A 24,993-nucleotide genomic window follows, 5' to 3' on the forward strand; every position below is an offset into this window, starting at 1 on the left:
GTTCTCCAAAACAACAACATCCGCAGTGGAAGTTGAATGTGAGACTCAGAGCAGGTGCAGAGGAAGTGTGTGTGGGGGTGGGCAGCATGCCCTGCCCCATCCCTATCTGAGTCTCCCCTGGCCCAGAGCAGCTGTGGTTGTGATGCCCTCCAGCCCCGAAATGGGACAAGATGGCAGAGGGCAGCCTCGGGCCTCTGCTTAGTGAGTGCCAGAGCTCCGAGCTGGGATCCGCCCCACTCTGCCCTACTTAGTGGGCTCTTCCCAATGCCCCAGAGCTGTCACACAGCTGGGCTTCACCCTGCACTGGGCTCGAGGCCTGGGGCTGTCTTGGAGAGACAGAGAAGGAGAATATGAGTGAATGGACATGATGTGTGTGGGGACAAGAGTGTGAGTATGAATATATGTGTGAATGTGTGAGTGTGTGACGTGTGCTGTATGACTCTGATGTTTGAGCGTGTGAAGTATGGGTGGTGTGTGACTGAGGTGTGGTGTGTGAGGGTGCAGTGTGTGTTGTGTGGTACATGTGTGTGGTGTGTGGCTATAGTGTGTGTGTAGTGAGTGTGTGAACATGTAGTGGGTGGCTAAGAGTGTGTGAGTGTATTATGTGTAGCGTGTGTGAATGTTTGATGTGTGGCAGTAAGTATGTGATGTGTGTAGTGTGTGACTGTGCAAATGTATGATGTGTGGCTATGAGTGTGTATGTGCTGTGTAGTGTGTGTGAATGTAGGATGTGTGGCTGTGTGTGATGTGTGTAGTGTGTGTGTGAATATGTGGTGTGTGGCTGTATGTGAGTGTGTCCTGTGGAGTGTGTGAGTGTATAGTACGTGAGTCTGTGAACGTGTGGTGTGTGGCTGTGAGTGTGTGATGTGTGTAGTGTGTGTGAACGTGTGGTGTGTGGCTGTGAGTGTGCCCTGTGCATAGTATGTGCGTGTGTGAATGTGTGGTATGTGGCTATGAGTGTGCGCTGTTTGTAGTGTGTGCGAATGTGTGATGTGTGGTTATGAGTGTGCTGTGTGGAGTGTGTGAGTGTGAATGTGTGGTGTGTGGCTATGAGTGTGTGTGTGTGTGGTGTGTGGCTAAGTGTATGAGTGTGAGTGTGTGGTGTGTGGCTATGAGTATGTGAGTGTTAGTGCTGTGTGCTGTGTGTGAGTGTGAATGTGGCACGTGGCTATGTGAGTGTGTGCCATGTGGAGTGTGTGTGTGTGTGTGAATGTGATACATCAGCAAAAACTTACTAATGTCCCCATATTTAGGACAAAGATTTTTGGCTCTAGTGTGGCTATGAGTACGAGTGTGCACTGTGTGTTGTATGTAAGTTTGAATGTGTGGTATGTGGTTATGAGTGTGTAAGTGTGAATGTGTGGTGTGTGGCTATGAGTGTGTGTGAATGTGTGGTGTGTGGCCGTGTGTGTGTGTTCTGTGGAGTGAGTGTGTGGTGTGTGGTTATGAGTGTGTGTAAATGTGTGGTGTGTGGCTATGAGTGTGTGTGTGTTCTGTGGAGTGTGTGTGTGTGCGCTTTGCGGAGCATATGAGTGTGTGGTGTGTGGTTATGTGTATGTAAACGTGTGGTGTGTGGTGGTGTGTGTGTGCTCTGTGTTGTGTGTGTGGTATGTGGTTATGAGTGTGTGTCAGTGTGTGGTGTGTGGCTATGAGTGTGTGTGTGCACTGTCTAGTGTGTGAGTGTGTGGTGTGTGGCTATGAGTGTGTGTGTGTGCTGTCTAGTGTGTGAGTGTGTGGTGTGTGGTTATGTGTGTGTGTGGTGCGTGTCCATGAGTGTGTGTGTGTGCTCTGTGTAGTGTGTGTGTGGTGTCTGGTTGAGTGTGTGTGTGGTGTGTGAGTATGAGTGTGTGTGTGTCCTCTGTGGAGTGTGTGTGGTGCGTGGCTATGAGTGTGTGTGTGCACTGTCTAGTGTGTGAGTGTGTGGTGTGTGGTTATGTGTGTGTGTGCACTATGTGTCCATGAGTGTGTGTGTGCCCTGTGTAGTGTGTGTGGTGTCTGGTTGTGTGTGTGTGGTATGTGGCTATGAGTGTGTGTGTGTGCACTGTCTAGTGTGTGGTGTCTGGTTATGTGTGTGTGGTGTGTGTCCATGAGTGTGCTCTGTGGAGTGTGTGAGTGTGTGGTGTGTGGTTATGAGTGTGTGAGTGTGTGGTGTGTGGTTATGAGTGTGTGAGTGTGTGGTGTGTGGTTACGAGTGTGTGAGTGTGTGGTGTGTGGCTGTGCTGAGGCTGGGGCCTGCCAGGCACAGCGGAAGGTGTGTGGGATGGGAGTGGGGAGGAGCTTTTGCATCATGTGTGGCCGAAGTGAAACCTTGAAAACACCCCATTAGGTTGTTAAGACTAAGAGTTAGGGGTGTGAGGACCGCTGGGCAGGACGTGAATGTTTGGAGTTTGAGGGGATTAAAACCCCCAGAACTGGGCCTGTTCCATCTACCTTCAGCTGTTGCCCTTGGGTCCTGGGGGTTGGGGCCCAAGGGAAGACTGACCGCTGGTGAAATTGTGAAGTTTACATTTCTTACATCCTTATTTTCTCCTCTTTTTTTCTCGTCTAAACTCAATTTCTCCTTTCTGACTCACAGGGCTGCCATGGTGCCCTGGCACTGCTACTCCCAGGGGAGCGTCTGCCAGGCTGGAGCACACCATGGGGCAAGGGAGTCAATGGCCCAACACCCTCCAGAGGCCAGAAGGGGTGAACCTGATGGAAGACATTCACAGCCCCCCAACAGCGGGTGGAGGGAATAAATAATGCCTCATTGGAAAGTGTAAGTCCTTGAGGTGTGTTCATTCACTCTCTATAATGACCTTTTAGCTTAGGCTCTGCCATCCTCCCTGTGTTACAGATGGGCTAAGAAGAACGTTTCTCGTAAGGCCGTTGTGAGGATCACATGAGGTAAGTGTTACAAGGGACTCAACACACAGCCTGCAATGTGGTCAGAGTGCAGTGGAGATTAGCCACCGCCACTGGGGGGAGGTTGTTGTCATGGGTTCTGCTTGGTTATTGCATTTCTCTGCTTTAATCTCCACATGGCTGGGTTAGAAGGGCCATTTCCAGGACCTTCCCAAACTGAGGGCCTCCATCCTCAGGTGGTTCTCTCCCTGACCCAACGCTGTTCTCTGCAATGACAGATCACAAGAATCTCCTTGTCTGGTGGACTCACCAAGAACAAGCCCCCGCCCCAGGTAGAGGTACCTGACTCAGGCACCCTGTAGTCCCGTCCTTCCGAGCACCAAAGGATCCCAGGCTTGCCTGTCCCAGAGTGAGCCACGCCACAGCAGTAGGGCCTTGGAGCATTTACCTTTACAACAATAAGCCCATTTGTGACTTTTTTTTTTTTTTTTGACAGAGTCTCACTTTGTCCCCAGGCTGGAGTGCAGTGGCGTGATCTAGGGTCACTGCAACCTCTGCCTCCTGGGTTCAGGTGATTCTCGTGCCCCAGACTCCCAAGTAGCTGGGATTACAGGCGCCCACGACCACGCCCAGCTAATTTTTGTATTTTTAGTAGAGACGGGGTTTCACCATGTTGGCCAGGATGGTCCTGATCTCCTGACCTTGTGATCTGCCTGCCTCGGCCTCCCAAAGTGCTAGTGCTGGGATTGCAGGTGTGAGCCGCCGCACCCAGCCATGTGACTTTTTGAAGATAATAAATGGCAGGATTTTGGTGACTAAGATTTCTTTCTTGACTAGGGCCATATTCCTATTGGAGTTCTGAGGTTAAAACTCCAAACACGCAGGACTTTTGGTTCAACTTCAATGTGACATAACAGCAACAACCTGGATTTTAGAATATTCCTGTCCCTGTACCTAGGCCAAAGATTTTTGGCTCTAGGGAGAGTGGCTTGGCTGCCCTTTTGAGAATCAGCCTTGGAAGAGAAACTCCAGAGCTGCTTGCTCCTATACTGATGGTCCTCTCTCCATGCCTGCCTTGCTCCACAGCCTGCTGGGACCTTTGGTCTCAGTCCCACAGCCTGCCTCTCAGCGTGTCCACTGTCCACTTAGACATGTAGCCTTTTTGAGATGATCTCTTATTTTTTGTTGCACAGACTCCTTAGTAGGGATAATTATTTTAGGAAAGCTGGGAGGGATGGGGTGGGAAACTACTTGTTTCTCTGCCTGGGGGGCCAGTTTCATAGACCATAGCACAGTCAGTTCCTCTCGCTGCTGTTTAATGTTCTTAGGAGAGATGTTCTATCTTGAGTTTTGGAAAGGTCTGAATCAGAGATCTATTTTTTAGCTTTACAAAACAAAATCAGTTGCTAGAAACAAATTCCTGGCTGGGTGTACTGGCTCACGCCTGTAGTCCCCATGCTTTGAGAGGCAGAGGTGGAAGGATTGCTTGAGGCCAGAAGTTCCAGACCAGCCTGAGCAACAAACAAGACCCTGTCTCTACAAAAACAAAACAAAAAAAACAAAACAAAACAAAAATAATTCCTAACCACTCTTGGGCCTTAATAATGCCCAGCAGTGGTTGAGCATTAATAATACTTGGGCCTTAATAATAGTCCTATCTTTAATATTGGACTTTAAAAAATAATAAACATGAAGATAATTCAAGAACTTGGGGAAGATTTCCTTGTCATCAAATGTTTAAATAGTTCCTTGAATGCTTGGGGCCACTGACCGTTGCTAATTGGTTTATCATCATCAATCTTGCAGTTTATTGTCACTCCCCTGTACTAAGATGAATCATATCTTCTCCAAACTCACGTCCACCAGAACCTATGAACCAGCTTCCTTATTTAAAAGGGTTTCTCATGCTACACGAGGAGCAGATGGACTTTGGGCTCTATTGACAATGTCACTTAGGAATAATATAAGATCGCCTTTGGCTTTAGTGACATTTCTTGACCTTTGCTTCAAAGGACTGGGATAGGCTACACGAGCTCAGGACTGGCTCGCTGGTTATTGGCATTCAAACAGAAGTTGCACCTTAGTCCTCTACCATAAACATGGCCCTTTGGTGAGTCAGAGAACGGCTTCCTGAAAGGGTAAGACAGTGATAGGTTCTGACACACCTTGTCATTTTGATCCTCCTGGAACGATTTGCTGTCATTCCAGAAGCTATCCATCCCCATCACAGAAGAGAGAAATAAACATTTCTGATTCCCCCTCTTCTGGCTGGATAGAAGCCCAAGGCTCTGACCCAGGTTAGGGTCTGGGAACTGAGACTGAGTACTGCAGTTAGTGGGGCTGGAGGGGAGACCAAAAGAGGACTGAAGTCTGAGTCCCAGGAAAGTGTAGACTTGGCAAGCTCATAGCATCCACAGCATTATGCTTAAGGCCTGGGTGGAAGCAAAGGTTCACATCAGGCAGAATGACAGACTAGGGAGAACTCTCTTGCAGAGAGAATCCTCCACACAGAGAGGCCCTGTGGAAGAGTCTAGGGATGAGATGGGGGGCTAGCTGCCAACAGACAGCTTGGGCAGTCCTTATAGGATATGGCATGGTTTTGCACCAGAACTTAGGAATGATCTTGACAGACAAGGGGGTCCCGGGGTGCCTAAAAGCGGGACCAAAGCAAAAGGCAGCCAGATGCAGTGGCTCGTGTCTGTGATCCCAGAACTTTGGGAGGCAGAGGTGAGAGGATCAATTGAGCCCACGAATTCAAGACCTGCATGGGCAACATGGCGAAATTCTGTTTCTATAAAAAAATACAAAATGTTAGCCAGTGTGGTGGTGGATGCCTGCAGCTCCAGCTACTCTGGAGGCTGAGGTGGGAGGATCACTTGAAACCAGGAGGTAGAGGCTGCAGTGAGCCATGATTGCACCACTGCACTCCAGCCTGGGCAACAGAGTGCCCTGTCTTAAAAAAGAAAAAGAAAAAGAAAAGAAAGCCCTGAAAGGGCTGTCTGGGAGACAGAAGGTATTGGGGACAAATACAGTCTAAGCCTCATTGGTGGCAATCACAGTCTTTAATTATTAATTGTCATATTTCTGATTTGTTAGCCAGTGCCAGCTTGTAGGCTGGTTGAAGTACAGAACTCAGAGGGAAAAAGAAATTAATGTTAGCTTTCTGGAGAGCAGCCCCTCTCTGACACCAGCAGCCCCTCTCTGACACCATCAAACACTTCTTTGTTTCCCTTCAACTTGGAACTCTTCAAACACCAGGGGTTGTGAGGGTTTGGCCATTCTTTTATCTTAGGTCCATGTGAGTGACAGAAATGGTGGGGCCTGGGAAAGATCTCCCTTCTTTACATTTTCTCTTCCCCCTCCTCCTCCTTACAGAGGGGCAGGGGCTCTTGTAGAGAGATCCCTGGCCCAGGACAGAAGACGCCAAATCTAGTTTATCTCACTGGGGGCCTTTGAGAAAAATGCTTCAGGGCCGGGCGCAGTGGTTCATGCCTGTAATCCCAGCACTTTGAGAGGCTAAAGTGGGTGGATCACTTGAGGCCAGGAGTTCGAGACCAGTCTGGTCAATATGGCGAAACCCTGTCTCTACAAAAAAAAAAAAAAAAAAAAAAGCCAGGCATGGTGGCCCACATCTGTAGTCCCAGCTACTTGGGAGACTGAGGCATGAGAATCGCTTGAACCTGGAAGGCAGAGGTTTCAGTGAGCTGAAATTGTGTCACTGCATTCCAGTCTGGGTGACACAGTGAGGCTATGTCTCAAAAAAAAAAAAAGAAAAGAAAAAAAGAGGCCGGACACGGTGGCTCCCGGCTGTAATCCCAGCACTTTGGGAGGCCGAAGTGGGCAGATCACAAGGTCAGGAGATCGAGACCATCCTGGCTAACACAGTGAAATGCTGTCTCTACTAAAAATACAAAAAATTAGCCAGGTGTGGTGGTGGGTGCCTGTAGTCCCAACTACTTGGGAGGCTAAGGCAGGAGAATGGTGTCAACCCGAGAGGCGGAGGTTACAGTGAGCTGAGATCGTGCCACTGTACTCCAGCCTGGGCGACAGAGCGAAACCCCATCTCAAAAAAAAAGAAAAGAAAAGAAAAGAAAAATGCTTCACTCTTCCAAACCCTAATTTTCTCATGTGTGAAATGGTAAGAATGTGGGTTTATAATTACCTGTATGTACGCTCATCATACATGACCCCTGAGGCTTTAGGACTCAGAGAAATTTTATGACCTCTCCCAACAGGGGTAGAGGTGAGCACACCTCGTGAAAAGTTAAGACTCAGTGAGTATAAATACGCCAAGAGGAGCTGTGGCTTCTTTCACTGGTGTCCTCAGAAAGGCTGTGAGCGGTGTTGGTAGCATACCTGTCACAGCATCTAGGAGAGCACCTGAATTCTAGTACGTATTCAAATACGTCTTTTGATGGAAGGAAAGAAGAGAGAAAGGACGGGAGGGAGGGATGGAGTGGAGGGAAAAATTCTGTTGACATCCCATGATAAGGGTGCAGAGGAGCGTTACACGTCTCTCCTTTCTGCAATCAGCTCTCCCACCCCTGTCCCTCTTCCTTCAAGGGACCTGTGAGGACTTCTATTCTTCTCCATACCTGAGGTTCTCTCAACAGAAAGAAGTTGCAAGTGGGACCTCCTTATGCCACCCTCATCCCCAATAGGAACAATTAGGCCAGGCTTCGATGTCACTGAGTAGGGGACCAGCACACCTCTGAGGACAGTAGGAAAAACCTAGGCAGGTGTTAGAGCAGGCAATGGGGTCCCCAGGAGCTGAGGGCCCCAGGATCGACATGATTCTGAAGGTGATTGTGATGGGTGCAGGAGGCAGGCGGCGACACCATCTAGGCTTCCTGGTGGCCTTCCTGAGCCTCGGTGGCCATAGTGCTGGACTGGAGCAAGAAGTCTTTGTAGGCCATCTCGGCTTCCTCCTTAGATGACTAAGGTGCAAGAGGAGAGGCGTCAGTGTTGGGGGCACTGGCTCAGTGGGTGGAGTCGGGGGAGGGGAGGTACTCAATGTCCTGAATTCATGATCTTGGTCCAAGCAACACAAGCTTGTGGGGCCCACTATTCTCATCCCAGCCCCCGTGTTCACCAAACAGGACGCATTTTGAGAAATGGAAAGTTGCAGCCTCTAAAAATATCTCCTTCTGTCTCACTACCTCCTTCTGACACGTGGAGTGGAACCACCTCTGTTGCCTGGGCCTGTCCCCGGAAGCTGCCCACACAGTCCATGGGCAAGGTGGCCTAGGCTGGTGTCAACCATGGTGGTGTATGTTTTTCTTTCTCTACCAGCCCAGAGAGGTAGCTTTTTGGCACCACAGAGTTAAAGGGGAAGGCTATCTCCAGGAATAACTTGTTCTAACTTTGCTAAATGCCAGAGATGTTTCAAGAAAAAGTAGACATGATAAAAACAACAACAACAACAAAAACTATCACCTCGGGATTAGAGGCACGAGATGTTATTTTTCTGGGTCCCCTGAGTCCTAGGGAAGATTGGAGGGATAGTATGTGGCACCCAAAGGCAGGAGTTGCCTCTGCTGGGGCTTCAAGAGAAGTGAGCAGGGGCTTCTAGCCTCAAATTGCCCACAGCAAGCAAATGTCTCCTAGGACCAGGCAAAAAGCTGGTCCTGAGCAAACCCTTAAGGGAGGATGGGTGGCCTGAGGTCCTTGGGTCCCCCAACCCAGGAAGAGCATCCATTTAATCACCAGGATTTGGCATTGGAGCTTCCCATCTTTTATGTACCTGCTTTTCTCATCTCCCGGCCTGCCTCCCTCTTGCCATTTTCCAGCCTAATCATATAGCTCACCTCCTTCCTGGGTCTTATCCACATCAGCATCCCACCACCAGTAAGATATAGTTCTTCCTCAAAAAGTCCTGAGGACTCCTGAGGACTATTTATACCATCCTCCCTATTCTGGGATCAGCCCCCATGTTAAGATAGTTCTTCCTGAAGTCTAACTGCAGCCCCTCATGCTGCATTTCCTTGGCACATAGTGGGGCTTCCTTCTTCCTCCTCACCCTTTTTGCCTTCTTCGGTTCTTGGGTCTCTGTGGTGCTCTCAGGGGTGGCAACAAACTCTGTGTGAAGAAAGAGGGTAGGTGAGCCCTTACTAGCCTCCTTTTCCCAACCCAGATGTGGGGCCAATTCTTGCTCTCCTCAGGAGCTGTGCATTCCCTTGAGTGAGGGTCTTACCATCTTTTCCTCCAAGGGACGTCTCCTGAGTGATTGAAGAGGCTCCCATGTTGTCATTGGCTCCAAATTCCCTGGAGTTCTCGAAGTCTGACATGCTAATGTCTGTCCTGTAGCTTCTGATTGAAACTCGGTCTGTCCAGGAGGAAGAAGAGTTGGTGTAGGGACAGGAGCTGGGACCTAGAAGGCCAGGCCAGGCTGCTTGATCCACTGTAGCCCTGCAGGACAGCTGAGGTGGTGCACCTCTGACTATGACCCAGGGGGATGGGAATGATCCGAGTCTCCTCCCCAGTCCCTTTTCCTGGGTAATCAGGACTTGGTAATCCCTGATCTTTGTCACTCTGGGATCTTTCAATGCACAACACCTCCTTTGGTCCTCACATCAGCTCTGTGAGGTAGTGATTATCATGCTTGTCTTGAGCCGTGAGGAGACTGAGGCATGGCATAAGGATGGCCCAATGTCACACAGCTCATTCGTTATCCAATTAGTCCAAGCCCAGGGTCTCCTAAAACCCAGTCTTCTCTTCCTGACAGCCCTGCCTCTGAACCTAGACCCTGGGTAATTGCAGGTGACTTTCCAGAGTTAGTATTTGGACAGCAGCTCTGAATTTAAGTTTCGAGTATGTGTGGGTTTGTCTTTCCCCATCCTGCTTTCTCAGGATCCTTTGTTTTAGCCCGTGAAAAAGGAGAGACAATGGCAGCTTCCTCTATGGGTAGATGACTCAGGACTGAGGGCTCGGGTTGGAGGTGGAGGCAGGGAGTATCCCAGGGACTCACCGACGTTCTTCCTGTGCCGGGCTCTGGCCACCCCCACAACCACGGCTCCCAGTGCCAGCACCAGGCCCAGGGGCACCAGAGTGGAGACCAGCGCTCTGGAGCTCCCGCCTTGTTCCTCAGAGCTGGAAGAAGGCTTAAGTTAGTTCATCCCTGGAAGGGAGATCTGGGGGCCCGAGGATGTGCTGCCAAGGTTGACTCGGCTACTTTGTCCTCCCAGGTTTATCCACCCCATTCTGCTGATGCAGCTCCCTAGCTCTGTTCTTCTAAGAAGCCTTCCCAGACTGGCAAAGGCAAGCACTGGGCCTTGTTGCATCCCAGGCCTGGAAGACTGAACTGAACTGTAAACACCTCCCCAGCCATGGGAGAAGGGCAGAGGGTACCATGGGACCCTCCCACTTATTGTATAAGCAGAGGTAGTAAGGGCTGCCCCAGTGCTCAAGAGACAGACAGGCTTTCCTCCTTGGACCTGGTGGCCCAGCCTCAGGTGCTCGGCTCTGGGGTGTTCTCCGAGTGGGGAGCCTTGAATCCTTCCTCACCTGCTGGAATCCACAGATGCTCTGCTCCCACCAGCTTGATCTCCCGTATCTGCCACGACCTTTTCCTCTGCAAAAAGCCTGGGATCCTGAATGGCTTTGTTCTCAATCTGCCGGACACCAGAGTCTAGCACCTTCTCATCAGGAGCAGCGTCTGCCTTCGCTGGGCTGACATCGCGGGACCCTGCCGCAAGGAAGAGTGGGGCCTGGGTTGTGGTTTTTTCTCTATGCTGTTACTCCTTGAGGTGAAGGAGTCTGGGGAGACTTCATGAGGAATCACAGGGTCAGGGATGGATCTCAAGGCTGTTGGGGTAGGACCCAGGATGGCATTAGAAACAGAGCTGTGATGGCCTTCTTCAGTTGTCATAGATGATCTCTGCCCCATTTCTACCAAACGTATGCTGGGGACCTTCAAGGCTTCGTGTCATACATCAGCTGTGCATAAAGGCTGATCTATCACTAAGGCTGATCCATCACTTAGGCTGGGGAGATTTTCAAGGCTCTGAGACTCTGGCCCCAGGCTTCCCTACTGCCCAACTGGGTGCAATAGTGCTGCCCCCTGGAGGTAGCCTGGCGAAGGGCCCCTCAGTGAGTCCCACCGGCAGGGTCCAGACACAATAGGATTTCTTGAGGGACTACGAAATAGGCTTATTAGGGCTAAAACATTTCATGTGAAATTTTAAAAGAGGACTTGAAATGCAAATTTACTAGCTGTTTCCTAATTTTCTTGATCAGACCTTGTAAGCGAAGATACCTGGCCCTCTTTTGAGGGCAAGCTTTGGCAAGGGGAAGGGGGATGAACATATTGCATATGACAGTGATGTATGCATATTATTCTTCTATACAGAGAAGAATATTTCCAGATAGAGAAGAGACTTCAATCTGGGTTGAAGTGGCAACTATGGGACTTGTCTTTTTTTTTTTTTGAAATGGAATCTAGCTCTGTTGCCCAGGCTAGAGTGCGGTGGCACGATCTCATTCACTGCAACCCCCACCTCCTGGGTTCAAGCAATTCTCATGCCTCAGCTACCTAGATAGCTGGGATTACACCACCATGCTCAGCTAATTTTTGTATTTTTAGTTGAGACGAGTTTTCTCCATGTCGGCCAGGCTGGTGTTGAACTCCTGGCCTCAAGTGATCTGCCTACCTTGGCCTCCCAAACTGCTGGGATTACAGGTGTGAGCCACCACATTCAGCTGGGAGTTATCTTAATGCCGAGGTTAAATCACAAACCCACTATTTTTATTTAGTTGGTATGTTTATTTGAGATGTCCCTTTTGAAAGGCTCAATGAAGCTATATAGGACCTAAATGTCCCCTCCCTTCCCGCCCTCCACTTTCAGCCTCTTACAGCCAAACAAACGGGCCAGCACTGATTGAGAAGGCGGGGGCCTTCAGGAAGTCCTGCCTCTGGGTCTGAGGGGTGCAGGCCCTGCCCTTGAAGACTCACCTGCTACCTTCCTCTCTTCAACTGCCACATAGACAGCTGCAGTCTCTCCATAGAAGTGGCCCTGCTTCACTCCACACCAGTACCAGCCCTCGTCCGCCCTGGTCACTGGGTTCAGGGTCAGAGAGACAAGCCGGCTATTCTCGTCACAGTTCACAAAGGCCTCACTGGGGCCTTCGTCTTGGCTGGGCAGGGTCTGGCAGCCTGTGTTACTCCACTTGCACCAGTATTTCTCGTACGAGGAGAATTTGCATGGGAAGTGGCAGGGGACCTTGAGAGTCTCTCCCAGCACAGCCGTGACATTCCCTGGTACCTTGAGGTTTGGTTCTCCTGGAGGAGGGAGGGAGGTAGAAATAAGCAGAGAAGTTGGTACTTGGAGATGCTGCAGGAAAGTGACTCTGGTGGGAACCTTTGTCCCCATGTCATATATATGTATGTATGTATATATCTCAACCTTTTTCCTTTTTCTTTTTTTTTTTGAGACAGGGTCTCTCTCTGTCACCCAGGTTGGAGGATAGTGGTGCGATCATAGCTCACTGCAGCCTCCGTCTCCTGGGCTCAAGCGATCTTCCTGTCTTGGCCTCCCAAGGTGCTGGGATTACAGGCATGTGCCACCATGCTCAGTCTACGTTTCCTCTTCGTATAGCATTAGAAATAAGTATGTTATTCTGACTACATAAGAAATGTAATTGTGTGCCTAGGTAATAATTATTATTGATGAGCACCGTGATCAATCCAGAGTCCACCATAACCTATAGATCTTTGCACATGGACTTCAGTTTGTTTTCCTCACTCTTCCTTCTCTTCTAGACTGAATACAAAGAGGTATCTGCAATCCTCAACTTCAGCTGACGCCTGCAAACTGCGAAAGAGGCCCATGTTCTTGAGAGTAGGAGGTACCATGTATGGTAATTCAGAGTGTAGGGTGTGTGTTACAGATATGAAAATGTGACCTCTGAATAGGTGGGCTCCCTCCTGAGGTCTGGCCCATCAGGGTGGAGGTGGGGGAAAAAGGAGGAAGAGTGGCTGGGGATGCTGCTGCTGGCTGGAGAGGTCTTAGAGCTTTCTCCCTTCCTGTTCAACTCTTACCTTCGATAATCTTGATCTCCACGGTGGTCCTCCAGCGAGTATCGCCGTTGGTCAGACACCAGTAGAAGCCAGCGTCCTGGGTGGTGAGCTGGTTGAGGATGACAGTGAAGGTGCCATTGCCTGGCTCCTGGAGCAGGGAGAGGCGGCCCTCATACTGCTCCTGAACCAGCCCCTGGCTCTCCACCAGCAGGGGGCAGCGGCCATTCTGGGCCCCTTCCCAATGACACCAGTACTTGAGGCTTTTGCTTTCCTTAGGGTTGTAGGGGCAGAGCACCGCCACAGAGCCTCCTGCCACTCCCTTCACCACAGTGGGGCTGCGGGGAATCGCGGATTCTGAAAACACAGACAGAGATGAGATGGGAGGATGGCCACGCAGGAAGAGCCTTGCGTGGCCTGAGAAGTCTTCTTCCTGGGGTCTCAGCCAGGATGGGGAGTGAAGTTTACACGCATCACCTTACCCTCCTCAGAAAATGAAAAGGAACTTTCCTAATGTCACAGAGCCTGCAGCTGGAGCCACCAGGGCCAGACTCCGGGGACATGGAGTCTCCCCGTCAACCTGGACATGTTGTTCTTTTCCTCCACCTTATTCTGAGCAGAGAATGGAAGGAGTTGAAGGAGAGAATATCAGCTCTTCTTCTTTGGCTTCTTACAAAGTCTCCCTCTGTATAAGTTTTTGTCTGTTTTATACACTAATAAGGGTATTTCACAAAAGTGGCCAAATGGGATTATGTACAAATCAAGAAAATATATTTAGAAAGGTATTATATAAAATATAAAGTATGTAGCAAAGGTGAGCTAATTGTTGGGGCACCAAGGGGCATCTCAAAGACGGTAGCCATTGTCCAGGCAGCTAAAGCCAAGGTCCAGAGAGAACCAGGTGACCAAAGATGCAGGGAGTCCTGGTGAGGACCCCAAGCTGGACATGAACATGGCGTGCAGGGAACATAAGCCCCTTAAAAAAAAAAGTCACAAGCACAGATACTTGGAACTGCAAGTACTGGTTTGCTGCTTCTCGCCAGGGCAACTCTATGCAGGGTGCTCTGGCGTGAGATGGAGCTGGGATTTAATTCTTTCACCATGCTGATGGCTCACTAGAGTAGGGCTGAGTGGGCCAGATGGTGCTGAAATTCACAAATAACCCTACAAAATGTGGGAGTGAAACATTTAGAAGCTGGGGCACTCCTGGGAACGCATTGATACCAAGATTAGCCAATCCTTTTTCCATCTGAATGTGAGGGATGAGGCACCCATCTTGTGTAGGGGCCAGGGGAGGGGACAGAGGACCCCTGCAGAGCCTGCCACAGCCCTGAAACACAGTCTATAAGTCCTGCCTCAATCAAGAGCTTTACTCACCTCTTATTTGTTAAGCAGGGACAGCCATCAAAAGGACTTTGATAACAGAAGAGTAATTAGGAGCTGCCACCAGGCAGAGGCTGCTTTTTCTCACTGTCCTGTGCAGCAGCCCACACAGACTCCAGCTCGGGGCTGGTCAGTGAGTGGATGCTGCTGGCTGATTGATGACTATTGATAAATAGACTCAGAGGGAGCTGAGCTTGGCTCTCACCTGCAAGACTGCCCTACCTCCTCCCTCTCCTTCTCTAGGGTCTTACCTTCATTGACGAAGAGTTGCCAGGCCTGGATAGGCCAGCCTTCCTGCAGCTGACCATCCGAGTGGGCTCCACACAGGTAGTGCCCTTCATCCTCCTTCCTCAGGCCTGTGATCACCACACTGAATGAGCCATCCTGGTCCTGGGGGTTGAGCAGGATCCTGCCCTCAAAGGCTGAGTCCCTCTTCCCCAGTGTGTTGATGACCACATCACAGGTTTCCCTGCTGCTCACTCGGCACAGAAATTTGGCCACATTTGCCACTTCAGGGCCCAGGGCACAGTGGAAGGTCACTGATGCCCTCAGGTCTGCATAAACCAGTTCGGGCTCGGGCTTTAGCACTTGGAGGTCAACATTCTTCTCATCACGACTGGAACCATCCCCGGCCTGGCAGAGATACAGTCCATGATCGCTGAGCCTGAGTTGGTCGATGACAACAGTGAAAATTAACTGGCCAGTACCTGAAATATGAAGGCGTATTCTGTCCTTATAGTCGGGATTCACATAATTTCTGGAGTCAATGACCAGCACAGAGACCTGGCCTATCTTCTTGTACAAGGCCTTCATCTTCGGAGCATTCTCAGTCTTGAAAGGACAGCTGATGGTCACCGTTCTGCCCACATCCACTGTGTAGACTTCAGTGTCATTTGGGAGCTCAGGACCTGCAGGATGAGGGGTGCAGGGTAGGGGGCAGGCAAACTGTGATTCTACTTTCTTGCAACATAGGACTATTTGCTATTCCTAATTAGGGTGTGGGAGGGCTTATAACCTGGAATGCCATCCTTCCCAGAGGAGCTCTGTCAGAATATGTCTTCCAAGGCCCAGCTTGACGGCCGTCTCCTCCATGAAACCTTCCCCAAGCTGACACTAATCTCTCCCTGCCCTATGCTTTCTTGATACATCTGCATCGCTTATTACATCCAATCTGGTGTATGGTTAATTATGTTCTCCATGGACTGGAAGTACCTTGAAGGCAGGAGCATGTTTTTCTCATGTTTGACCCCTCTGCTGTGACAAGCACAATGCCTCTGCATCGTAGGTGGCCAAATTAATGTGTGTTGGAATGAACAGAACGAATGTAAACGCAGGGTGATGGATTTCAACGAATACAATAGAAGTTTCTAAAAATTACAACAGTGTAAATGTGAAATGGGCTGTCTCGAGGAGCAGTGAGTTTCTGCTAAAGTGCTTAATCAGAGGCTGCATACCCACCATCGGCACGTTCTTCTAAGCATCCGGACAGGGTGAACTCTAAGTCCCCTTCACCTCTTAAGATTCTGTGGTTTCGAATCTCCATCCCCACCTGAATGACCTCCTCATTTAGTCCACAGACAACAGTATGCATATTCCAAAGGAGCAGAACATGTCTTTGGGAGTCCCCCTGAATTTCTTTCCTCTGTAAGACCTCTCTTTTGAGTTGTCCTTGACTATCTAAAATGGCCTGATTGTTAAACCCTTGTCAGAAAGAGCTTTTCTTTTTTTCTCTTTCTCCAACTAGAATAGGCTTGTTAGCAACCTATCCTTTCAGGATCTTGGTCTTTGGTCAAGAACTAATAATCTAGTTTATCCTGATAATACTGAAAGACTAAGGGTTCTGAGTTAAAAATATATATATATACATTTTGCAAGAAGCCTTTTGGCAACCCAAACCTTGATGGAAAGGTGCATTAACGATAGGAATTTAAGGATCCCTGTAAATCTCTCCCTGCCTTTCCTATCTCCTTAGCCTGATGGCAGATTTCCCTTTCTACCTGTAGCAAACACGAGAAAACTTGTCCTCCTGATACCCTTCTAAGCTGGGGTCTCCAGAAAGCCTAAAATGTTATAGGCCACCAAGTCCTAGAAGGGTTCACTCATCACCCCCAAGTAGGCCCTATCTGTCTCCTTCTCCTGTTCTAAGAAGTCTTTGCCTGGGGAGAGGGGAGCCTTCTGACCCCTGGCCGGGCTACGCATCCTTGTCAGGAAGTTCCTCCTCCAGCCCTCCATGCACCTTAGAGAATTCCCTCTAACATTCCCCCAGAAGCCCAAGGAGCCTGGATCCTTACCCTGGCTGACCTCTAGGCTGACATCAAAGGACAGGCCTCGGCTGTTGATGCCCAGGCCACACTTGTAGTGCCCAGAGTCATCCTGGCTCAGCTGGGCAATGTTCACCACAAATGTGCCGTTCTCCGGGAAGTTGGTCAGGTTAGCTCTGCCTGCATAGTTGCTGGAGACGTAGCCCTCTGAGGAGATGAGGGTTATGCAGCGGCCACTGGCTCCCTTCCGGCACCAGTACTTCCGGGTGTGCCGGTTGACAGAGGTGGGTGGGTAGTAGCACCTGATGGACACTGAGTTACCTTCCACACTACTCACCTCCTGGGGACCAAATATGGGACTCTTCGTGGAGATGGCTGTGGGTACAGAAGAGAGAGGTTTTCTGAGGCCCTTGGGAGGTACAGCCTGTTCCAGATAATCCACGATGAGGAGATGTGGTTTTCTACCTGACACATAGGCCCTCTGTTGATAATTTATTATATATTACAGCTGGAAAATTGCTGAGATTAAATAAAGTGACTGTTTTAATCATGATTAAATTCTAATTCTAATTCATTAATGATAACCATTACAAGGACAAGGGAATGACAAATTTATGATATTCCATGTTTTTTATTTTATATATATATATTTTGTCGCCCAAGCTGGTGTGCAGTGGCATGATCTCGGCTCAGTGCAACCTCCACTTCCCAGGTTCAAGTGATTCTCATGCCTCAGCCTCCCAAGTAGCTGGGACTACAGGCACATGCTGGCTAATTTTGGTTTCTATTTAGTAGAGACAAGGTTTCTCCATGTTGGCTGGGCTGGTCTTGAACTACTGACCTCAAGCAATCCACCCGCCTCGGCCTGCCAAAGTGCTGGCATTACAGCGGTGAGCCAGCATCCAGCCATCCTTTGGTTTTTCAAACAATAACACCACTTGCGTAAGGTGTTACAAGTGTTTGCACTTGCCATGTGTTATTTCCTTATATTTCTAAAAACACTTTGTAGATGATTTTCTTTTCTTTTTTTTTCCCCAGATAAAAATATTGAGAGCCAGGAAGGATAAGTGATTTCCCTCAGATTTCACAGCGGGTCACAGAGATTATTGGTTGAAGTTAAGGTCTTTGTTATTCTCAAATAAGATCTTTCACAGACCCCTGGCCTTGAGATTAGGAAGTGCCATTCCTGTCCCTGATTTCCAACGCTCACAGACATGGTCTCTGTAGGACTCTTCCTCAAGGGAGTGCCAACTTTGAGTTGGGGATGAGTCTGATTTTAGTGTCCCCAGGGAGGTGAACCCTGGAGTCGGGCAGGCTGGAGGGGTAGAGCTTGGGGAGTAGGGACCTGGCAGACACACCTGGGAAGACCGCCAGCAGGCAGGTGAGCACGAAGAACAGCATTGCTGGTGGGTCCTGAGCGCCGCACTACTCAGGCCGACTTCTCGTGTGCAATGCTGAAAAACAATAATCACAAGGAGATGAAACTCCCCTTGTCTTCCAAGACTGTTGACCTTAGAGTTTCTGTGACATCTGTTTGACTTTGTGTCTCCAGCAACTGACATAAATCCTGTTGAATGAATCAGTGCCTCCACCTTTTCTATAACAACTTGAAGTCTTATCATCCTTCAACACTGACATTTCCTTAATAGCTATAAGTAGCTTTTGTCTTCTCAACTAAGCTGCAAGCTCCTTTGGGATAGAGATATTGTATCATTTGTTCTGTTTCCCTGACCATGAGACACAGTCCCAGGCACGCTCAGGAACAGCTTGCTGGGTGATTGGTTCCTACCAATATGTGGCCCCATCTTTTTGTTTCAGCTGCCCTCCCTACATTCCTGACATTGCTGGGAGGTGAAGCAGGCTGACATATTTCACAGGGTGTTCAGATGAGGAAACCGAGACCCACAGAGGAGGTGTCATGATTGTTAAGGCTGTAAATGTAATTATGATGGTCCTAACCCCATTGATTGCTCCCTTATTCTGTCTCAGGCACTGTGTTGAATAATTTATGTGTATTATCTCATATGGACTTGATATCAGCCCTACAAGGTTAGTATTCTTATTCACATTCACATGGGAGGAAATGAAGGCTTAAAGGTTAAGTAGTTTGCTCAAGGGCACACAGGGGTTAAGTGTGTGGGGGTACACAGAATGGGGGTGGGGAAGATTTGCAAAGTCCATGTGCTTAACCTCTCTGTCTTAATTTAATTTAATATAACTTAATTTAGGAGAGCTAAGTAATTAAACATGAGGCCAAAGTACATAAGAAAGCGGCAGCCTTTTATTGCAAATACGCACACACTCTCGGGCGAGGTTCCCTGGTCCTCAGGTATAGGGGGGCCAGGGAAGTCGCGCTGGCACTCTCGGGTGAGGTTCCCCGGTCCACGAATGCGGGGGCCGAAGAAGTCACGCAGGCTCCTGCCAGCGGCGGACTTTTGTGCATTGGTACTGGAAGCGGGAAGGCAGTGGGCGGGATAAGGGCGTGATAGGGGCTTCTCCATAGGCGTGGCCGGGTAAGTTTCGATCTCTTCGGATTGACCTCACCTGGCGCATGCTCGGTTGATCTGCATCTTCCCGGGTGCGGGCTGTATTTTCCTGCACGCGGGTAAGTTGGTGAGGAAGAACCCGGAAGCAACAGGGGCGGTGCCTTCTTGTTTACCTTCCTCCATCTTGTCCCTTCTCCTTCACCTAAACACTCTCCACTGCTGTATGGCACCCCAAATACAAGAGCATGCTTTTACCTTATGCTTATTTGTGTTATTTGTAGAGACCCTGTTGCTTATGAAAGCACTATCATTTACATTATTTCATTTGGGCTTTGTATGTTCCCTTGAAATAAGACAGAGAGGTATAATCACAACCATTTTATGGATAAAACATTGAGATCTTGAGATGCTGAATGATAGGCTTATTTTTCCCAGCAACTTGGTTATGGAATTGGGGTTTAAAAACTTAGGTGGTAGGGTCTTTGTAATCCTGCCTGGTAAGACCTGGCAGACAAAGATGAAGAATCAAAAATAAGACCACTCAGATGGAGCAGCCCATGTGGACTTTGTCACCACCGTGGACAAAGCCCAGGGCTGAGGAGAGCTGAGGGTCCCAGGGGCCTGCCTGACAGCAGCTGTCATCAAGGCCCCAACTACAGCCTAGAGGAGGAGAGAGGAGTTCCCACTTTCCCAGAGTCTGACAGACTTTAAACTTTGGAGTTATCTTGACAAAGAGAGTGTTAAATGATCGTAAGTTTGGGCAGTAATGAGTGCCATAAAGATAAGGATGCTATAAGCAGGAGGAAGCTGGGCATTATCTCCCAGACCTCCCTCACCACCCTGGCCCCTGCTCCTGCTCCCAGACTCCCTTCAGCTTGAGCCAAAGGCAATAGAGTTGTTTATCTTGGTTATTTCTTTGTTGCAGGGGAATTTCCCAGCAAGGAACCTTTTATTTCCTTGTGAATATAAAGGTATTTTGTTTCTGCAGTTCTTTGGAAGAGTAAGGGGAGGGAGTGGGAACAGATATGGGTGTCAGATGGCAACGTTGAGGCTCTCTTGAGTCCGGTTAATTGTCCCAGACCTTTCTTACCAGGTCAATGATTAATCCCTGGAGTGGGGCCTTAGCCAAATACCAGTCAGCTCCAATGTGAAAGCAATCAGGGGACGCTGGCTGGGGTGTCATCACCTGCATAAGCACTGCAAGCTGCCATGGGAGATGCTCCCAGGTGGAAGCAGCTTTCAGGAGGCCAGGAAGTCTCAGCAACAGTTGGGATGGGCTGGCTGCAAAGACCTGAGAGATCTACCATTTGTTACTTGTGCTGGCGCAGGGTGGGTGCAGTCACAGGTGGGAGGACAAAATGCTGCCTGCTTTTAAGAACCCACACCAGCAGCAGCTGTCTTTGCTTCTTATTCCTGTCCTCACCTCTAGATAAGCAACTGCCTAATATTTGTGAGAGACAGGAGCGGTCTTCCTACAAGCTGAGCAGCCCTCTTCTGGACTTGGCCTGAGTTGCAGAGAGTCAGATGCCAGCGTCTCCAAGGTGAAGACCCTGACCTCTGTCCCAGACTTCTCATTTTGTGACATGTTTGGGTGACTGTGCGTGTTCGTGTGGAGAGGGGACATGTGCGTGCACCCATTACCCTCTGCATGGTCTCAAGCCAAGGATGAGAGCATCAGGCAGGCACAGGCAGGTTGGGCAGATGGCAACATGGGCGGGATGCACACAGTCCAGTCCTGGATGGGATGATTGGCAGGAGAGGATACCCCTGCTCTCAGGAACAGGGGCTCTTCTTTGCCCAAAGCTAAAACTTGAAGCACAATTTCTCTAGTAACAGTTGGAAGGACCCCAAGCTTCCAGAATCATTAGAGACCCCTTCCGCTCAAAACCAGAGACTTTCTTCCAAACCTGGGGGATTCAAATCTCAGGGAGACCCACCCCACTGGGTGGCTGGGGCTGGATTTAAAGGATTTGCTTAAGGAAGGAAGAAAAAGAACACAATGTTAGGCACCCGCTATGTGCCAAATGCTTTGCTAGGTTCTTTTCTTGTATGACTTCATCCATCAGCACAACAACCCAAGAGGTAGATGTTGTTATCCTCATGACACAGGTCGGAAATCTAAGGGTTATAGGGATTCTTGACCCCAAGACTCACAGCAGAATCCGAATTTGAGGTCATTATCACTTTATCACACTTTAAATGAGCAGAGGGACCTTCTTTATTGAGTTTTATATATATGACATTATATCATGCATGAGGGCACGTTTTCTGGTCCTTAAACTAGCAGTTGTTTTTTCACTGCTGAGGCTAGGATGTGCTAGATCATTTTCAGTTTACTAAGTTAGTGTCCCAACATATTTGTAATATATGGCCCCACAATTGTAGATTGGGGCAGGAGTGTAAGCTGTGCTGAAGAATAGTTTTTCTTTTTATAAAATGTATTTAACAAGCTCCTATTCAGTTAAAGTGACTGCACTTCAGCTCTCATGGTGTGGAGTCCAAACCTTTGTCCATCTAATCTCAGGTTTCCCTCTTTTTCAGAGGAAGAAAGGTCCCCTGGACTTGATATGAGAGTAGAAGTCTGCTTGCTGGGCATCGTTTGAAGACAGAGAGTGAGCTACTTAGGTTGGACACATGTGGGTAAAAGAGGAGACAAACACTATGGGCTAGGCTAGAAGAACGTACACTGAGTCCTTTCCAGGTGTTTTACATGTGTTAATGTGTTTCATTTTTACAGCCACCCTAGGAGATAAGACAAAATGGGCAACCCCATTTCATGAGTGAGATAATTGAGACACGGAGAGGTGAAACATTTGCCCAAGGTCGCACAGTTGGTAAGTGACTTAGATGGGATTCTGGATCAAGAGCATAGGCCCTTAGCCACTCTGCTCTACCTCGGAGGGTCTTGCTGTTGAGAGGAAGCAGTGGAGAGAGGAAGGAACAGGATATCCAATCTTAGAGAAGAGAATTTGTTCAGTTCTTTCCTCCCTGCCTTTCACAGAAAAGGCAGTTCTTATAAAGAGACACCTGGGGCCGGGCGTGGTGGCTCACGCCTGTAATCCCAGCACTTTGGGAGGCCGAGGTGGGTGGATCACGAGGTCAGGAGCTCAAGACCAGCCTGGCCAACATGGTAAAACCCTGTGTCTACTAAAAGTGTAAAAATTAGCTGGGTGTGGTGGCATGGGTCTGTAATCCCAGCTACGTGGGAGGCTGAGGCAGGAGAATTGCTTGAACCCAGGAGGTGGAGGCTGCAGTGAGCTGAGATCACGCCACTGCATTTCACCCTGGGTGACAGAGCAAGACTCCAAAAAATTAAAAAATGAAGAGACACCTGGACCCAGAGGTAGGTGTCAACAGAGAAATTTCTTCTTGGAAAATATTAGCTGCTATTTATTTAGCACCTACCATGTGTGGGATATGTTACATAACCATGTGTATAACCAGGCATGTTGACGCCAAAGCCTCTTTCCACTCCACCATACTGTGTCGATGCCAGTGGCATTGGGACCCCAGCCCCAGCCCCTCCAGAGAGAGGACGAGACATAGATGAAGGTCTCTGCTGAGCACAACGCATAGGTATTATTTTTTTAAAGTTGGATAGTTTACTTTGTAGGTGACATCAAAATGTCCTCATGACCATATCAAAATGGCTGTACCAAAACCTCATTGTTCAAACTTGCTGGTGACTTTACACCACTCACATAGACTCATGCTCTCTTGGTTTCCTCAACTAGGGAATGGTATCACAAAACCAGCCCTGCCTTCCTCCTCGTTTGTATCAGGGGAGAATGAAACGAAGCTGTGAAAGCCCAGGGCAAGTGAGTTTACTAAATGGAAGCCTGTGTGACTCCACTTTTTATCACCTAAAGCCACAGAGGTCTAGAGGCGCTAGGAGATAGGCAGAGAGAGTTGCTTTCCTGACTCCTGGCTCAGTGTTCTTTCTGTTACATTAGCACATCCAGGGGCAGAGAGAAGGATGGAGAGAGAATTCCAGGTCTGGCTCTGGGAAGACCTATGTCCGGGCACCAGACCCCTAAACCCCTGAAATTGGCATCTCCTCTCCAGATGTTAAGGGATCTGTAATTCTCCTAGTGAAGGGGGAAAGTGATGGCACAAAATAGGAGCAGCTTCAATGGCCCCAGACACCGTGGCAGTTGCACAAAGGGAACTGGGGGTCAGGGACAGAGCTTGACCAGCTGCTGCCCTTGTGCCGGACGGTCTTACTGCTGGCTTGGGATGCTGTCAGGATGGGCAAAGGGAGGGGAGCCCACGTCTGAGATCTGCTGGCTGCAGAGCCAGGAGGAGCAGCAGGAGTTGAGTATGCTGCCTGTGGGGCTCAGCCCTACCTCACTCAGTGACCCCGTGAGGACCTCATTTTTTCTACCTCTAGGAAGGGCAGGATGATGCGATGACACACACTTATGTCTCCCATGGCAGGAATCTGCTAGAGCAAAGCGAGGTGGAATTGGAAAGGATTTCAGGGGTTCTTGGAAGCCCAGAAAAAGGAGCTGAACGTGTCTTTGCCAGAAAGCCACAAGCAGGAAACCTCAAAGACTGGAAGAGGACTTGCTAGGTGCCATACTTTATGCGCATTATCTAATCCCAGGTCTGTCTGGTGTTCAATACATCCTTGATTAATTAAACTAAACTGAAAAATATGAAACAATTCCTATTTCATTCTAGAGGTGACAAAGCTATTTCACACGTATTTTCTTATTTGAACCCACATTGACCCTGAATGATAGGTGTTATTTCTGTCTTTGTTTTACAGATTAAGAAACTGAGGATCAGAGAGGTTAGGTGGTTTGCCTAAGGCCACACAGTTAATCAACTGTGAGGAGTTAGGAAATCCAGGCACAGACCAAACTGAAAGAGTAAAGCTACATATGCTGACCACAGCAGTCCCTTCCCACCTGCTGATATTTCTCAGAAAAGGATGGGGGGCTTGCACACACTTGTATCCCTACTTATCCCACTGGGATATGCATGCTTACTCCCCACCCACACACAGTCACACAGTCTGCCTCCTTGTCCTTCTCACCCCACTATCTGGGAGACTGGGAGTTGGGAATGGAGGGGGTTGCCTGAGCCATCGTCCCGAGCCCTTTCCAGATAGCATCCCGTCTGGGGATCCCAGAGCAGTAACACTTACTTTTAGCCACTTCCTTCTCTCCCGTTGGTCTGATTTCAAAGACACAGCCTGCTGGCCAGTTGGTAACCCCTGCCTCTCTAGGAGCTACTGACAGGGCACTGGACGCTGCTGCCAAAACTGAAACTCTGCTCAGTGTTTGACCCACACCTGGGCTCTTAAAGGGCCACTCTCCCACAGGCACCGTGGCCAGCCAGGGTCACGTGACTTTCACAGCTCCCTTGCTTTCCTTTCATTTTAGCTTTTCTGGCTGGCTCCATTTGGTTTCCTTTGACCTTGGGGAGACTCTGTTACTTGGGAATCCTCCATCATTGCAGCTTCAGGATGAGGGACAGAATGTCAAGTGTGAAGATGCTGTTCTGTCACTTTCTAGCTGCAAGACCTTAGGCAAGTCACCTTCCTATTTCTTTTCATCTGGAAAAGAAGGATGGTAACATCAAATCTACAGGTAGAGGATATAGCCAGATATTAGCTGCAAAAAACCCGGCCCAATGCTTGATTTGAAGTTGACATCATCTGATGGGGCACAGGTGGCAGGAGTGGCTCTCGTAATCCTTGGTCTCATATCCCCAGTTGCTCCGGAACCCCCTCCGACTCCCTAGGTTACTTAGCCTGGACTAAAAATGCCCTTTACACACCTCCTGCCAAGCCCCTTTTACCAGTCCCAGAGGTCCAGGAGCTGGCAGGACGGTGGCCCTTCCTGTTTCTCTCCCCGGAGTCATGAAAGACTCTCGCTGCTTCTGGGCTTCCCTGAGCATGGCTGACCTCAGAGTCTTGTTAGGACCCGGGCTTGGCTCCGTAGCAAGGAGGGTGCCGACCTGCTGAGTTGAAGTAGCACCTCCTTCCCTATCTCAGTCA

General features: G+C 49.2%; 1 protein-coding gene across 2 annotated transcripts; it reads right to left on the reverse strand.

Moving 5' to 3' along the window:
• Positions 1 to 5,887: 5,887 nt before the first annotated feature.
• On the reverse strand, positions 5,888 to 24,272 carry PIGR (polymeric immunoglobulin receptor). 2 transcript variants are annotated; one of them, XM_011937586.1, is made up of 12 exons: positions 24,139 to 24,174; positions 20,628 to 20,795; positions 17,859 to 17,954; positions 16,531 to 16,875; positions 14,491 to 15,147; positions 12,881 to 13,213; positions 11,795 to 12,121; positions 10,348 to 10,528; positions 9,812 to 9,933; positions 9,038 to 9,169; positions 8,864 to 8,922; positions 5,888 to 7,781 (listed from the first exon to the last, which is right to left on the reverse strand). In XM_011937586.1, exons 3-12 carry the CDS (start codon positions 17,899 to 17,901, stop codon positions 7,686 to 7,688), a joined length of 2,295 nt encoding a protein of 764 aa, XP_011792976.1. In that variant the 5' UTR covers positions 17,902 to 17,954; positions 20,628 to 20,795; positions 24,139 to 24,174; the 3' UTR covers positions 5,888 to 7,685. The 2 variants fall into 2 exon arrangements, with proteins under 2 accessions (XP_011792976.1, XP_011792971.1); XM_011937581.1 differs by lacking the exon at positions 20,628 to 20,795 and having other exon boundaries at positions 24,139 to 24,272.
• Between the last annotated feature and the right edge of the window lie 721 nt (positions 24,273 to 24,993).

This window comes from Colobus angolensis, unplaced genomic scaffold, assembly GCF_000951035.1.
Source record: "Colobus angolensis palliatus isolate OR3802 unplaced genomic scaffold, Cang.pa_1.0 Scaffold100, whole genome shotgun sequence".
Classification (NCBI taxonomy): Eukaryota; Metazoa; Chordata; class Mammalia; order Primates; family Cercopithecidae; genus Colobus; species Colobus angolensis.